This window comes from Thunnus albacares, chromosome 22, assembly GCF_914725855.1.
Source record: "Thunnus albacares chromosome 22, fThuAlb1.1, whole genome shotgun sequence".
NCBI lineage: Eukaryota > Metazoa > Chordata > Actinopteri > Scombriformes > Scombridae > Thunnus > Thunnus albacares.
The window spans coordinates 8,190,799-8,207,858 of NC_058127.1; the positions used below are offsets into that span (position 1 = coordinate 8,190,799).

Here is a 17,060-nt window from a genome sequence, read left to right on the forward strand (position 1 = left end):
CAAGAGATAAGGTTGAAAATCAGCAGAATGGTCCTTTAATCTGATGCAACAAGCTCTAAAACTAATCTGTCCCTGCTGTCCTATTATCACCTCCTGTGTGTGTATGTGTGTGTGTGTGTGTGTGTGTGTGTGTGTACAGTATGTAAGCTGTATTATATAGTCTGTATGCGTTGAATGCATTATTGTAGAGACAGATGTTAATATTTCATTTTTTCCGTCATCTACAGCACTTTTGATTTCGTTTATTATGATGGAAATGAAACAAGCCGCCTCAGGCTGCGACTAATGAGATTTTCTCAGTTAGTTGTTTTGTCAGAAAATAGTGAAAAATTAATAATGTTTCTTATAATTTCAAAGTTGACACCCTCATATGTTTTAATTCGTCCAAACAAAAGTCCAAAACCAAAAGATAATCAGTTGTCTGAAGCTTCAGAAGCTGAAACCAGCTAATGTTTAGTATTTTTGCTTAAAAAATTACAAAAACAATTTAATAAAAGCTCTAAATTAAGCCAAGAATCTACAGTTTGTTACAGTAAACATCCACTGATGTGAGTTAGGCTCCAGGAATCATTTTGTTCTTAAGTGTTAAACTTCATATTCGCCTCATAGCGTTTCATCCGTTGCACTTCTGCCTCTGTAAGCAGTTTCCTACATTCCCAGAATGCCTCTCAACAAAATCCATAAACCACATAAATCTCAGGGTCAAACCCACACAGACATATGTGTGACATTGAGATTCTTGAGCTGCTCTAAATTGAGACACGAGCGAGTGTTAAATAGCTGTTTTATCTGCCGCTATCCGCAAAATCAAATCTTTTCTCCTGCCTTTTTTGGTGGCGAGATAAAGAACTATTTAATCAAGACTGAAGCTGACTTTGGTGGCGTAAAACCTTGTAGTTAAATAGCTGCACCCTGACTGATTAATAGAGGGCAGCGCCGCACCTCCGGGTTTCAGCTGCTAAGGCGACACTTGAAAAGTTACACAGTCAAATAATTGGGTCTATTTTTTCTTCTACCTGTCAAGTTGTTTACTGTCAGAACATGATGTTCCGGTGATGAATCCTCGTTTAAAACTTCCTCCAACTTCTCACTTTCTTCCTCCAGTCTCCCTGCAGGATATCAACATGAGGAAGGCCTTCAAGAGCAGTACCATCCAGGACCAGCAGGTGGTGTCGAGGACCTCCGTTCCCAACCCCGTGGTGGAGATGTACCATCGCTGTGACAAACCTCCGCCTCTCAACATCCTCAGCCCCTATAGGTCAGTAATTCAGCCCGACTGTTTCGTATTACTAAGTTTGTTTGTATTGTGGAGTCCTACCAACCTTTAAATGATTTAAGGTGGAACATTTACCATCAGTAAAGTAAGTCATATGACAAACTGCTGACTGAATTAGCTGCCTATTACAAAACTCAGCCCTTGAACTTTACACTGGGAGCTACTGGGTTGGTTTTGGTAGAAAAGAACAGCAACAGCAGGTAGTTTACTGTGATTATTTACATAAGTAAAAAATGAAGAGAAAACTGTTGGAAAAAGCAGTATGGTTTCAAAATGCCACACTGATGCATGTTTTTATTGATTAACTACAGAATATTTTAGATCAGTGTGTATTTCTTACTTTCCAAGCAGATATCTCATAACTAGTTAACATTAGTTACCATTTTAACATCAAACCATTTAAGTTAATAGTTATAGTAGTAATTTTATCTTTGATAAATTGATGTGTTTTTACTGCCAGTACAGTAGTAGTTGTACAGTAGAGGATAGTTAGGAAAGGGTAACAACTACTTTCACCTTTTTTCACATTTTAGGTCCTTCTTTCTTAAATAATAGCAAGCTTATTACCTACAATACAGTATTCTGGTGGGGGTATTACTAATTTTACGTTTTTAATGATCCATCTAGACACGTTCTAAAATGTGTAAAAATACTCTGCTTGATATATTTCTAACCCTTTTTCCCACAAAAAGTTCAGTCTGTATGTTAAAGATGTTTTAAGATGTGTACTCTTTGAATAATGATGTGTCCAATATGTGTTTTCCACAAAATGTAAATTATCTTGTTAAAATCCTCAAAATGACACCTCCTCCTCCTCCCTCATTAAAAATTCAGAAATCTATGAATATGCAAAACATTTTTTCATTTCATATGTTTAACTGCTGAACACAAGATGTCTCCTACTTCTTTGTGAAGTCAATTCTCAGTGTTGAAGGCTTCAGGTTCCCACATCACACTTGTGTTAAGTTGAATATTGGACCACGATTGGCTCCAAATTAGCTGTGATGTCACAAATCCCAGTCACACGAAGGTTAAACCGGCATTTAAGGTGAGCACAGAGAAACTTTCCCTATTCAGCAGATACATGTGAAAACAACCTTCTAGTCGAACTCTGCACATACATCACTCTGCACAGTGAAGCTCAAACATCCAACTGATAATAAAAACATCTTTTTGAGTCAAGAAGGACTTTATACTGAGTCAGCACTGAGTCTGGGTTGTCTCCAGCCCAGTTGTGGCTCCCACAAAAGTAACCAGTAGTTCACTAAGATGAGGTGTAACCTCCTGCTTCTAATCAAACCAACTTTTCCATGTTCATCATTTCTTTTTGTTTTCACTCACTCCTCTATTCGTCCATGCAGGGATGACAAGAAGGACGCATTGAAGTTCTACACTGACCCCTCTTACTTCTTCAACCTGTGGAAGGAGAAGATGCTGCAGGCCACCGAGGACAAACGCAAGGAGAAGAGGCGGCAGAAGGTATGGTTGTGTGTTCTGGTGGAGTGTGCAGTATTTGTATGTGTATTTGTCAGGGGGGGGCTTGGCATATGCTTCGGGGGGTGAATGTGTGTGACGGAGCTTGTCTGCAAGAGTGCAAAAGAGCAATTTTTTTAAAAAGATCATCTTCTGATTTAATTTGCTAATCAGTTTTCTCCAGCCGAGTTGTGTCTTTTTTTTATGCTGTTATTCGTTTCATTTCCTGCATTCAGCCTGTATATCTTACTGTACCCGCCATTTAGCTTTGCTTCGCTGTGTAATTGGTTATTGATACAGCAGCAGTTGGGCAGGATCATTATCCGGAGACAAAGTAATGGCCGAAGGGGAGTACAACTTTTAAACATTTTATGTGTTGAGTCATATTCACGTCAATAAAACGAACCATGAACCTTTATGCAAACATATTCATAAAACTGATCAATCTCAATCTTTAAGCCAACATGGAGGAGAAGGCCTTAAAATGCCCTGAAAAATGGACATTTGAATGTCTAGATTTAATGGCAACTGGGCAAACTTCATCTGCTAAGGATGAAAATGTGACATGATCGAAAGCTCCAGAACAGCTATTAATAGTTTTATTTATATTTATACAAAGGTGTAGCTCCTATATACTGCAATAGCACAGATATTACAGTACAGTCTTATGTAATGATATATAGTTACATGTTGAATGACAGTGTGCTATTAATTCCTCTTAATCTCAGGTTTTCATTTATACTTCTCAAGCCAGCAGTTTCATATATGGTCATTTATCAATGTGACCAAACAATAAGATTTTTTGGGAGGGTAAATTTAATGCATATACTGTATATAGTACATATTTCTATAGCAAAAAACATAAAAGTATAGTTGCAGTATAGCGCCTGCCACCTGTAATTAAGGACTCATGCCTCTGGTCGACGTTTCAACTCTTCTACAGTACAAAACTAGAAATCAAAGAAACTAAACTCAATTTTCTTTTTGCCAAAATAATGCAGTGTGGATACCAGAGGTTACCTGTTCATCTATATGTCTACATGCAGTCACAGTTGTAGTACTGCATTAGCAGGCACGTCAGTAAGCAAATGAGTTCTTGGACTGTCAAAGCAACAGATTTGCCAGGAGAAAGTGTCCAAGTTATCCCAGTTATTATTATAAGAGTCATAGATAAATTATCAATAGACTGAGGTTGGTTGAAGTCAAGCGTCTCTTTAATTCAAACAACACACGTGTTATGGAGACTCTGCGAACTCTCCGTGGATAATTCTGAAGAAGGAAAGAAATTCACTGGTATATATATTGATGGCCTTGGGAGGCACCTTAAGCTGTTTACAGATTCCTACCAGACCTAGACAAAGCTTTACAGAGCTCTCCCTCCCACATGATATCCATATGACTTTGTCCTGCTGTTACCCTCGGAACCTGCAGTCTAATATATATAACCATACATGGTACACAATGTACAGATTACACAATGTACAGATTTTTCTATCAAAGAGTTATCATCAGTTTGTGTTATTGCTTGCCTAGCTTATATAGCATGATAGTACACAGTGAATTCAGTGGAATCCAAGGGGTATATAAAGATGGATGTAGCGAGGTGTGACATCACCTGTTGGTTTGCATTGGAGCCAATTTGAAGCCCAGAGTTGCTGCTTATGGTCAGCACAAACTTTTCTGTTAGAAGTCAGGACCTTCCAATAAGGAGTGCAGGGTGTTGCCTTTCACGCTCTAGAAACATACCCCGCTACCTCGAACTGAAGCTAATGCTAGCTTACTGGGAACACCAAGTGGCGCACTTGAGCTAATGATAACTACTTTAGCTAAATTGTGCCAAAAGGGCAGGTATCATAACTAAGTAACATTAACCTTAAATATTACAATAATAGTCCGACTCAGTGCGAGTCCCAGAGCAGCAGGTGAGCCAACTGTCAATCACAGCTGTCAGTCAACGCCCACAAGGTGGACATCAAAGCTATTATAAGTCTTCAAATTTTATTAATAGTACACTTATTAGAGGCCCAAATATTGTGATTGAGACCATAATGACTCATTGAAAAATATGATTGATTTGGTATTTCTAGAAAGAAGTTGATGCTTTTTTTGAATGGGAGTCAGTTGCAGTCAGCATCTAGTGGCCATCGGTGGTATTGCACTTGAAGATACTTCCACATTGGCTTCAGCCTCAAGCCGTGGTTGTTGCTGCTTGGTAGGAATAGTTGATCAGAAGCTAGCCTTGGGTATTTATTCAATCCAAGGGGGTAAGAGCTTTTAACAGTTTTGTCTTTTGCAGTTAATTCTGTGTGAGGCTCTTTTGAACATCCCTTAAATGTTCACTTAGCTCAACATAACTGGCCTAAAGAATTAACTTCTTCATATTGGGATTTCAGTGGTATTCCCCTCTGGTGCAAAATCACTTCAAAATGCTACACTTAACTCCTTCAGCTGGCTCGACAAAACACTTCTCAAACCCCTGACCCACTGCTGCTGTATGTGTTTGCTGCACTTTGTTAATATTTCTGTTCATTTTAATGCTGCTCACATTTTTTCTGTTCCCTCCCTTCAACCTTGAAATATCCTTTTAAGAAACAAAACCAGTTTTCACTCCTTGAAAAATTGACAGGTTCGAATCCTTGAGGAAGCTCAGCTGCAGGAGGATAGCTCATTTTTTTTACCACTCTTTCGTCCTCCTCCTCCTCTTCTTCCTCATTCCTTTCTCTAATTTATCAAATAGAGTCACCTGGCCTTCCAAGACACACACACCCCACCCTTCCTCCTCCTCCTCCTCCTCCTCCTCTGCTCAGTCTAACGCACCAGCTTGTCTTTCTCCCATGTTTCCATAGGGCTGTCCGGCCCACCCTGACAGGCCCCACTCCAGACAGGCCCCACCCAGGAGCCCCCTGTCCATCTCTGTAAGACAACCCCGACCCCCTAACCTGCCCTCTCCTGCCCCCCCTCCCCTTCCTCCCCCCCCCCGCCTCCCACTATACACACACACACATATTACACACTCACCTGTCATAGCGGATGTATGAACGCAGGTAAGCAGACAAATTGATAGAAAAACACAAATATTCAACAAATCAATGGTTGTATTTCAACACTGTTAAAAGACACACACACATACACACACACACACACACACTCCCTCCTGTTTGTGTCCGTGTGTTTCACGTTACGTTCGCTTGCCACCTCACCCTCCCTCTAACCGTCTGTGTTTGGTTTGGTTCCCGTGTTCCTAAACGTTTTGGTTCTCTTGTCCATCGTTTTACTGGTGTATGTGATGAGTAGACTATTGTGTGTGTGTGTGTGTGTGTGTGTGTGTGTGTGTCATTGGTTCGGTGTGAGTTTGCCCCATGGTGAAGGAGCTGGTGATGGGGTCCTGTTCTTTCCCTCTGCACCAAAGAAATCAATAATCAATGACTGAAGTTTCTCTCCGCTCCTCTGTCTATCTGTCTATCTGTCTGTCTTTGTTTCTCTTCCAGGAGCAGCAGAGGCAGGTCGAGGACCCCGGCAGAGAGGTGAAGAAGGTCAGTACGGATTTGCACGAATATATGATCACTATTTAATTTAAACGTGTGATAATGTCGTCCCAAAACTTTTTAAATGTAAACCAGCCGTGCCAGAGTTACCATCACTCAACATAGTGAATGTTTAGTTTTGTTCCAGGGAACTAGATCATTAGTGATTTTGGCCCCTGATGCACAAATATGCAGACAGTGTTTGTTATTTTGACCATATAGTGTAATATCCTGTGTTTTACAACCATTTGTGGCACCATAACACGATTTTTAGATCATAAAATATGTATGACTGATGCATTTAGGACTTCTAAAATGATTGTGCCAGTTTAAAGGTTTTCAGGTGTCTGGCAGGGTCCTATAAGAGGATTTAATGGCAATGCTTATATATGGTAAACAAATTTAATTTAGTTTTATTTAATGCAGTATATTAAAAAACATCAATACATAGCACGTCCCGGTAGCCTACTGATTAAGACGCATGCCACATAATCCATCTCTCTCTCTCTCTCTCTCCCTTGGTTTCATGTCATCTCTCTACTGTCACTATAATAAAAAGCATAAAAAGCCCCTAAATAATATATATAAAAAACCTAATTTGGTATCCCAACTCCAAAGCTGTGGAGCTCTGCTTTCTTGCCGTCTGCGCTTTGGTGTCTGGCTTCAATTTGCTGTTCAGTGTTTGTGAAAAGCAGTTTGAAGTGATAACAAATGTTTTATATAATAACAACAGTCTTTGATATCCATTTTAAGTCCAAAATTTGCCTGAGCTAAAATTATACTGTCACCAGTTTTGGCCGAGCAAAGTTTGTTCATTTAGACGTGCATGTACACATCACAGTGTCACCAATGTAAATGACAGTATTGAGTGAATAGCAAAGGCTTCAAAGACTTAGTGAACTTTTTAAGAGGATCATTGCCAGTATGGAGAACTCTTTATCACTCCAGAACCATATTCAGTAAAAGTATCATTCACTTATGTAAGAACAGAGGCTATTAACACTGTCCTTACTGGGCTGTTAGGGAGGTAAAGCTGTGCTAATTCTCCAGACCAGAACAATTAAATGTTGAAGTCATGTACTCCAGGTAACAGACATGATGTAGAGGAAAACACCAAAATTGCAGACACAGGTGTTGTCTCAGTATCACTTCAGTGAAGAAAAATGTCTGCCTGTTTTACCCTGAAGGTGCGTAAGGCTCGTAACCGGCGTCAGGAGTGGAACGTCCTGGCCTACGACAAAGAGTTCAGACCAGACGCCAGGCTCACCCCCTCGCCGTACCACGGCATGTCTTCAGAAGGCTCCCTGTCCCCTGACAGCAGGTACACACACACACACACACACACAGAGTTATGTTTCTAACACTTCAGAGCACATGACATTGATTTATATTCATTTCCTGGAGACTTACACTAACTATAACACCTACCTGTCAAACCCTAACCCTTATCTTAACCTTTAACCGAGTCCTCACCATAGAATTTAAGGATTTACACAATGGGGACTTCAATGTCCCCATAATGTCACTCTGTTAGCAGATTTATGTCCCCACAACATGAGTTATACAAGGACACTATCTGCTCCTACATGACTGAGATTTTCCTCTAAGGTCCTGTTGCCTTGTTACAGTCTAGCCTCACAACAAACACATCTGTGTTTATATGTTAGTTGTCTCCTAGAGATAACCAGATGTGACAAAAGTGGTTCACTGGGAATACACCTACTCAAGGAGACAAACACACACTCATGGGTCAGATTATTAGCGTTTTCTGCATTAGGATGAAACTTAAATCAAACCGACTTTCTGTATTTTCTCCTTAGTCTTAATAAGACTATAAATAGTAGCACTACACTATACTGTAGTATGATTTGTGCACATACTGTTTGGATGCATGTATACATAACCACTCAGTCACAATTAAACACATCCATCAACAAACCTGTAAACTGATATAGAGCCTTAAGCAGTAGATGTCTTCAGTTTGCGGTCTATGCTGCCCTCTTCTGGAGAAGGCAATACAGAGCACAAGATATTATTATGTTGTATATTACAATATAATACATTTACAGTTGCACATCCACACCTCTGTAAGAAAAGATGAGATCAAACTGTGAGGGGACACTGGATCACTGCAGCAGAGAATACAAAACCAGGATATACTGCAGTGGAAGACAGTAAATATCAACCCAATTGTGGAGAAGTTAGATTTGTTCTGTCATTATTTTTCAGCTTTGTTGTCATTCTGCCCATTTTTATGTCTACATTCTGCCATTTTAATGCCCAAAATTGTGAGAATCCAGGATTTACTGCAGGATTTTGTGTCTTTTTCCTTGTTTTGTATTTGATCTCCACTATCTGTAAACCTTCTTTATCTGCACGCCTTTCAACTGACCGCCCACTCACATTCCCTCCATCAGGTCAATGGCGTCTGACTCCTACCCAGCCAGCCCCAACCACCCCTCCACCCAGGCGCCCAGCGCAGCCCAACCTACCGACCACCACGCCAGGGACATCCTCAGCGCGGCAGCCCAGACACAGTCGCTGGACCGGGGCATCAGGCCAGCTACCCAGCCTCCGGGTGCTGCAGGGGCCGCAGCGGCGGGGCGACATGCAGCCTCCCTGGGCAGGACCCCATCAGGACACGGAGTCCAGGCTGGCGGAGATCCAACGGTTAACGGACCGAGACAGCAGTCGGTTAAGGACTACCGGGCCGGGCACGGGTAGGTTTGGTCATTGTAGACCAGGTTTTATTTTAATGTGTTAATTTGCATATTTATTTAGTTTTGGTAGTGTTTGTATTTTATTTTCTACTATTTGTTTGACTAAAAATGTGCATCCCTGTTTGCCATTGGATGAGCAAAAGAGCTACTGGTGTTTTGATGTACTGATGGCTGAGTTTTAATTTAAAACTGAATAAAAAAACAGTTAAGATTTCAGCTTTCTATTACCATTTTAGAATTGCAGTTTAGTTCGTATTAGTCTGCAGCATGTCCTGTCTGCAGACTGATCGAAGCTGATCGTCTGTCTGATTTGGAATAATCCCAGTTATCATGTTGTCTGAAGAGATCTTAAGATACTGAACCCCCGTCTTGCTCCCTAAGAAGCTCTGGCTCAATGACTGAAATGTCAAACATGATATTTAAACCATAAAGGCTTAGCTAATGTCAACCAACTGCTGCTTTGAATGTTAAAATGAAATTCTCTCCTTTTGAAAATGTGTCTCCATGACTTTTCCTAGAGATCTATACAAATCAATGATGTTAGACACACATTTTCCCTCTACTATTAACTACAGATACATCAAAAACAGGCTTAACGCTTCAAACAGTGAACAGAATAAAATAAATCTATGAGAAATATAGTTATACACAGTAGTAAAATAATAATAGCAATTAGTAAAGAAAAACTGAAAAGAGTAAAAGCAATGAATCACAAGCAGAAAAATCAATAAGACAGCAGCTGCCTTGCAGTGCTACATTGCTGGTACAAAGCTGGAGTGTTAAGTAATTTTATTGCTAATGCTTCCTCCTGCCCTGTGAAATCTATACATCTGACCTTAAAGGAATAGTTGGACATTTTGGGAAATTACTTATTCGCTTATTCACTCAGAGAGCTTAATGAGATACTACTCTCATCCATTAAATATGAAGATATAGGCAGGAGATGCTTTGCCTAGCTTAGCATAAAGCTGAAAAAAGGGGGAAACAGCTAGCCTGGCTCTGTCTAAAAGCTAAAAAGTCCACCTACCAGCACCTCTAAGGCCACAACTTGTTATTTTGACCATTTTGTTCTTGTACAGATTAAAAAATGAGACATTGTGTTAATTAATGAGCTTCAGAGTTGCTGGTAGGCGGATGTTTTTTACCTTTGGACAGAGCGAGGCTAGCTAGCATACTTACCAAAATGTCAAACTATTTCTTTAAAGGGAGCATCTCAAAGTATTTATTTAAAGGATGGTAGATAACGCTTTTGTACCGCAATTATGTTTGCTCTTTAGCAAACTTTTCTTTTAAATATTTAAAGATTTGTTGTGGACTTTCAGGTTAGCATACCATGCTAAAGGACCACAGTTATTATGGCTTGTTGACCTCCCATATTCACAGAATAAACTAATCAAAATTTAATTTAATTCTAAATCAAAGTTCTTCTTTTCTCTCCTTCTTCTGCACCAGCAGCCAGCCCTCCACCATCCCAGAGTACTATATCCCCCCTGCCCCTCCCCCTCCTCCCCCTACCATCCCCTCCGCCCAGACCGCCTTCGACTCCACCACAGCCCCGCCCTCCGGCGCCGCCTCCGCTGTCCCCCCGACCTCCTCCGCCCTCTCCCGTCCCTACTCCCCCTCCCCTCCTCCTCCCCCGGCCAACTACGTGCCCTCTCCTTCCCACCCTCCTTCGGGCGCGCCCCCGGCCGCCCCCCCACCTCCTCCGCCTGGAGGCTCCGTGGGTCACCCGGCCCACCCGTCTCCACCGCACGCTGCTGTCGGCCAGTCGGCTGCGGACGCCCAGCCCCAGGCGAGGAAGTCCACCATGCTGGGGATGATCCCGATGAGCGACGCCCGCTCCGACCTGCTGGCTGCCATACGTAGAGGTAAATATGATGTTTTTTCTACTTTAAAATAATAAAATACTAAACTACCTGCCTTACTTTGATCTATATATTAGTTTGTAGCCCCTGTTAGTCATGCAGCTTGTTACATGGATGTTATGTTGGTCTCATGCTTGAAGAAGCACCCAAACAGCACAAAAATGAATTCTGCAAGATTAATATAAAGGCTGCAGCATCATAAGGTTAAATATGCACAGAGAGAGATTAGAAGCTGGTCTTGTTCGCCTTATTAAGAACACTGTAATAAATGTACCACTTAATTATAATTCTAATACACAAAAAAGAATAAAATTGCTTTAATAAACCACAAAGGCAGATGGCCGCCCACCTAGAGCCCAGTTCTGCTCGAGGTTTCTTCCTATTAAAGGGGAGTTTTTCCCTTGCCGCTGTTGCCAAGTGCTTACTCATAGAGAAATGTTGGGTCTCTGTAAATTAAAGAGTACAGTCTAGAAATGCTCTGTGTGAAAAGTGCCCTGAGATGACTTCTACACTGACTACAAGTCTCAAAAGTAATAATCAGACCAGCTTTCTCCCTCCTTATATTTCCAATTTTCATTCAAACCTGCTGCATGAATGAATGAATGAATGAATATGTTTTGTCGTTCTATGCTGGTGCGCTGTCACATATTATAAAATGGGCAACAGATTTTGTGTGATGTAATAACTTCAAACGGTCATTAAACTTATTACTTATGATTCACTGGTAGAATAGGGAGGGGGAATGAGTATCTCTCACGCTCATGATTGCTGTTAATTAAGGCCTCAATGACAAAAAAAGACACTGATGCAGCCTGTGAGAGAACAAAGAACTCCTCCTTCATATTTTAATGTGGCTCCTTCTTTCACACTCTATGGCAAATACTGCACAATCATTGTGACTCTTTCCTTAAATGTCCTGCAATGTCTGAATGAAAGATGAAGCCGGTAGTGTTATGTAATCCATGTCTGAAAAGAGCTATAAATAGGGGTTTATATTATAATGAAGCTTTTGGAAAAACTGATAAATTATCTTGACAGTAAGCAGACGCATTGTTAAAACCACACTTACTTACCTGAGCTGTCATCAGGGGGTTGCTGGAATACCTACTCATGCTCACTCCTTCCTCCTCCCCCCTCCCCCTCCTCCTCTTCTCCCTTCCTCCGCAACAGGTATCCAGCTGAGGAAGGTGCAGGAGCAGAGGGAGCAGGAGGCGAAGAGGGAGCCCGTCGGCAATGACGTGGCCACAATCCTGTCGCGCCGTATCGCCGTGGAGTACAGCGAGTCGGACGACGACTCCGAGCTCGACGAGAACGAGTGGTCTGACTAAAAAAAAAATGTTTATAAAAAAAAAAAAGAGTGAGATAAAGACGGGGGGGGGCTCAGTGGGTGGTGGTGATGATGACGGAGGGGAAGGTGCGAGGGGGGAGAAACATTGTGACATTGAGGTGGAAATGAAGGGGTTTGGTTAGTTTTAATATTCATCATTAACATGTTAACAAAAATAAAAAACAATCAATGAAATTCAAAAAAAAATCATACATTCACATACTACAGATCCCCCTGTTGCAGCCTCTCTGAACATCGAGCACTTCTACAGCAACAGGTCGGTAATTTTAGCTTGCTTGGTTGCCCCTGACGACGCCTATTCTTGAAACCCTAGAGATGTGTGTGTGTGTGTGTGTGTGTCTAACCACCCGGGGTGTTTGCCACGACAGACGCACACACACACACATGCTCACATTCACACTATTTCAACACCCTGCCGCCCCCGTCCGCACATTTTTAACATTCAGCGGTGGGGGGAAAACAAACGCGCCAACTCCTCCCTCCCTACATCGTTGAGTGGTATTTGCGAGCGATATATCAGGCTCTCAAACTGTAGGTAGGTGTGCCCCTAGTGAGTACGGGGTAATGTGTTTACAAAGCACATGGTATAGCACAAGAAAAAAAAAACTAATTATAGTGCAATCTTAACTTATCTGCCAAATGGTGAGAAAGAATTTATGAAAACAAGTCAGGAAAATCAGGGAAAACAATAGTTCCACAGAGGATTACTCCGCTCTGCCGGGTTGTGCCTGTTTAAGAAACAAGTGCACCTAACCTTGGAAAAACTGCACTTAGCTTTTGGGAGTTTTACCCATTGGTCACCTTAGAGGGAAACTTTGGTATTTTTCAACCTGGACCCTGTTTTCCCATCTTTCTGTGTCTAAGTGACTAATGGGGGGAACAATTTTTGAAACTGGTCCAGTATTGAGCAAGAGCGCTTCAGTTGGCAGCCGCTAAACAGGCTGCAGTGTAATCTGATGGGGCAATAGCGCTCCGTCAATGTACGTCCACTAAAAGTGCTTGTTTTTGCCACTTAAAGGTTCAGATTGTTATTATAAGTGTCTGACAACATTATGGAAAGAACCATACAAAAAAATATAATGTTTTTCTTTACCCTTCGCTTGATCTGGTCTGTTCGTTATTGTGTCTAAACAAGTCTCGCTCAAGTAGAAGTCTCATTCTGAAATCTCGCGAGAGTTGAGTCATTGTCAAAATTAGCTAAATATTCAGCCACGACAGAGTTGGAGTGAAGAGTGCCGGAAGAAGTTTGTTGTGTTGGAGTACAGGAAGTGTAGTTTAGTGTTACCCAAAAGATTTTCAAACTATTTAGCTGTGACTTGACATGATGTGAATTTTTTCTACAACGAACTTCTTCCGGCACTCTTCTCTCCAACTCTGTCATGGCTGAATATTTAGCTGATTCGACAACAACTCAACTCTCGCAAGATTTCAGAAGGAGACTTCTCTTTGAGCGAGACTTGGTTGGACACAGTAACAAACAGACCAAATCAAGCAAAAGGTAAAGAAAAACATTTTATTTCTCTGTATGGTTCTTTCCATAATGTTGTCAGATACTTATAATAACAATCTGAGCCTGTTAGTAGCAAAAACAAGCACTTTTAGTGGACATACATTGACAGAGCTCTATTGCCCCATCAGGTTACATTACAGCCCATTTTGCAGCTGCTAGCTGAAGCGCTCTCGCTCAATACTGGACCAATTTCGAAAACTGTTGTCCCCATTAGTCACTTAGACACAAAAAGATGGGAAAACAGGGTCCAGGTTGAAAGATACCGAAGTTTCCTTGAACCAACATGCAACGATAGAATCAAGCCCAAAATGAACTCTGTGTAATGAATTCTGGCTGGTGTGCATGCTAACAGTTTAATGTGTAGCATGTTAGCTAACTGTAGCTGGCGCTAATTGTGTTGTTACTTAGCTTAATTTTAATGTCACATATCTGAACCTGCTGGTTATTGTGAAAAGGTAAAGACTGAAGTTTGAGGTTCTTTGAAGATATTTAAAACTGGAGGTCGTCCTGTCGGTAGATCTCTAGCATGATTTGTTGCTAAAACAGAAGGTGAGCGATGTAGCTAAATTAGCTTGTAGAAATTTTGATTTGCAATGGATTTTCTTTTAAAATGATAATTAAGATTCTCTTTTAAGAAATTCATTTACAAGCCATAGAATAAAAACCAATGCCAAAGTTTGGTTTACTGAAAATCTTCATATTCTGGATATTTCTCTTTCTTAAAGGCCCAATCTGTATTTTTTTGGTACGTTTGTGTTTCTGAAATGATCAAAATTCAGAATACAGGCCTGTTTTTCTGCTCTTTTGCCAATCATTAATGGTGTAAACAAAATTTTAACAATGATTGAATTTTTACCTTTTTTTTCATATCTTGTCAGTCTGTTTGTTTGTGATAGCCGGTTACAATCGTGTGTTTTCAATTTTGTACGTTTTGTTTACTATACTGCTTTTGTCTGTTCATGCTTTTGCAAGTACACCAGACAAAAGTATCCACAGAGATAAATGTGATGTCAGTTGTGTTGTAACAAACTGAGGACAGTAAGCAGGAGGGAAAACTCCCATAAAGTCAGTGTAGAGCGTGAATTCATATCTTTAATTGATCCATTGTGATATACTGAAAGCTGAAACTGTGACACCACCCACCCAGGTTTACAAGCGCCATCAGCCTTGTCAGAGTAATTACTCATCATACAGCCTCCATATTACAGCATTGAAGAATCAAGCAAGCGAGCTTATGCCATTATTTTGGTATGTTTTAGTTTTTTTTTTCTTTTTTTGGTCTTTTCTAGTCATTCATAACTTGAAGCCTAACATTTCAGCCAGTGACTGTGTGCTGTGGTATTGGTCGTATATAAACGCTTCCACACTTAACCACACCGGAGCCGCTCTCACAAAGCTTGTCATCCTGAGCCAGGGTCAAAGGTCACGTCCACTCCTATATATATACATATATATATATATATATATATATATATATATATGACCTTTTCTCGCTCTTAGCGACCCTGGATCAGCACTGCTGTCTGTGGAGGCTTTGTGAACGCAGCCCCTGGACTATAAATACATAAGTGTAAGAGACTTGCAACAGTAATATACAATATATTATCTATCTCTTTTCAGTATAGGTTTGGCTAATCCTCAGTATGAGCTGATTGGACTGTAGTGTTTTTATAATGTGGTTTTCTTTTTAAAATGTGCTGCAGTGAGTTGTTCACTTTGATTTACTTTAGGATTTTCTACTTTCGAGGCCAGGGGTTGAGGTACAGAACCAGATAAAACTGTTGAGCTTGTGTCAGAGAAACAGGTTAAAGGTTGATTTCTTTTTTTTTTTTTTTTTTTTTTTTGGTTTTTAATCTACTCTCGAGCCAAAGCAGGATTCAAACGGCATTTTAGTGCTGCATTTATACATTTCCTATCCCACTAAAAGATTAAGCACCACTGTTCTACAAGATATATTAAACTGAGATTGACATTATCCATGTTTTCATCCATTGTAAAGTGAATATTAAGAAGAAGAAGAAGAAGAAACGGACTACATTTCAGTGTTTAGTTCAAATGAGAATGTAGACATTAAAATGCTTGTGAAACAAGTTACATGTAATGTATCTATGTCTAAATATCAAAGTATCAATCAAATCATTTTTAAGCAAGTATAGCCAAATTTTAGCGAAGACACCTGGATGTGTTTTGACCTGCAAGTCACTTAAACAACTAAACTAAGAAGAGCAGGTGTTTGTCAAGAATTTGAGACTGTATAGTTGTTGCAGAGATTCAACAACACCAGGGCTTTTACGCTAATGGTTTTTATTTAAAAAAAAAAAACAAAAAACCCAAGATTTTGAAAGGGATAGAGCTCAAAAGTAGTTATTTCATTATTTGTATGTAAATACCACACTAGAGTGGAGGAAACGGCTCACTCGATAGCTGCTCTCTGTTACAACCGGGTAAAGGAATTGATTGGTTCTTGATCATCCTCCCTGATTGTTTGATACAGAATTTTAAGGGACTGTGGCACGACCTGCATTTGTGAACATATTATTGAAGCAAAAAAAAAAAAAAAAAGCACATATGAAAAAGCTACAATGTGGATTTGTCATAGACCTGGGTCAGATTTCACTAGAAAACGTGACCCAGGTCTGATTGACTGATTCTGATTTAAAATCTTATGGTTTTGTTGTTCTGCAAGAGCCATAGATATACTCAGTCCTGAAATGCGCCCAGTAGTTTTTGAATCTAAACAACCTTTCGGAGTCCTAGAATGTAAAGCTGTGACTGTAAAAACCCGACTCTTTCTGTCTTGTTGGATTTGCTGGTAAAACACTGGTCCTGTCAAAATTACTATAATCAAAATGCTTACCCACAATCCCCAAACTTTGGGAGACAAAGTCTTATATAATCTCAGCACCAAAGGTCGAGATTTCAAATCAACCATACCTTGTGTATCTATGGCTACTGGCTTGTATGAATACTTTATTATGTGTTGAAAAATGTGAGAAATGAGTCATGTTGTATAGACTTTTGGTAAGGAAGCCTGTAAAGTAAAATACATTTGGGGTAATATAACCTAGACAATGAAACAAAATAAAACTGTGTATTGCACACTAAAAACCAACTGTAAGCAAGTATGCATGTAACTATAGACAATAAATGGTGAACAAAAGTGTATATCCTGTCATTTCTTTACATCTACAGTGTGCTGTCTGTATTAGTCATGAATTGATTTGTTTTTTTCTTTATCATCGTCTTCAACTTGAACTTTATTGTCCCCAAGGGGAAAGTGGCAACCAGGTAAAGCATAACAAATACAAAAAAACCCACATAAGCTTACATAATACATCAGTGAC

The 17,060-nt window shown here is 40.2% G+C and overlaps 1 protein-coding gene across 3 annotated transcripts in view; it reads left to right on the forward strand.

Moving 5' to 3' along the window:
- Positions 1-12,662, forward strand: part of zgc:109889 (uncharacterized protein LOC553542 homolog) — a 44,887-nt gene extending 32,225 nt beyond the window's left edge. Inside the window, exons 4-11 of one of the 3 annotated variants that reach the window (XM_044342414.1) lie at positions 1,105-1,258; positions 2,638-2,755; positions 5,596-5,664; positions 6,238-6,282; positions 7,461-7,594; positions 8,691-8,993; positions 10,446-10,861; positions 12,029-12,662. In XM_044342414.1, coding sequence (XP_044198349.1) covers positions 1,105-1,258; positions 2,638-2,755; positions 5,596-5,664; positions 6,238-6,282; positions 7,461-7,594; positions 8,691-8,993; positions 10,446-10,861; positions 12,029-12,186 — 1,397 coding nt within the window. In that variant the 3' untranslated portion in view covers positions 12,187-12,662. The remainder of the gene's footprint in view (positions 1-1,104; positions 1,259-2,637; positions 2,756-5,595; positions 5,665-6,237; positions 6,283-7,460; positions 7,595-8,690; positions 8,994-10,445; positions 10,862-12,028) is intronic. The other 2 variants (XM_044342415.1, XM_044342416.1) reach the window with 2 other exon arrangements.
- Positions 12,663-17,060: the final 4,398 nt, after the last annotated feature.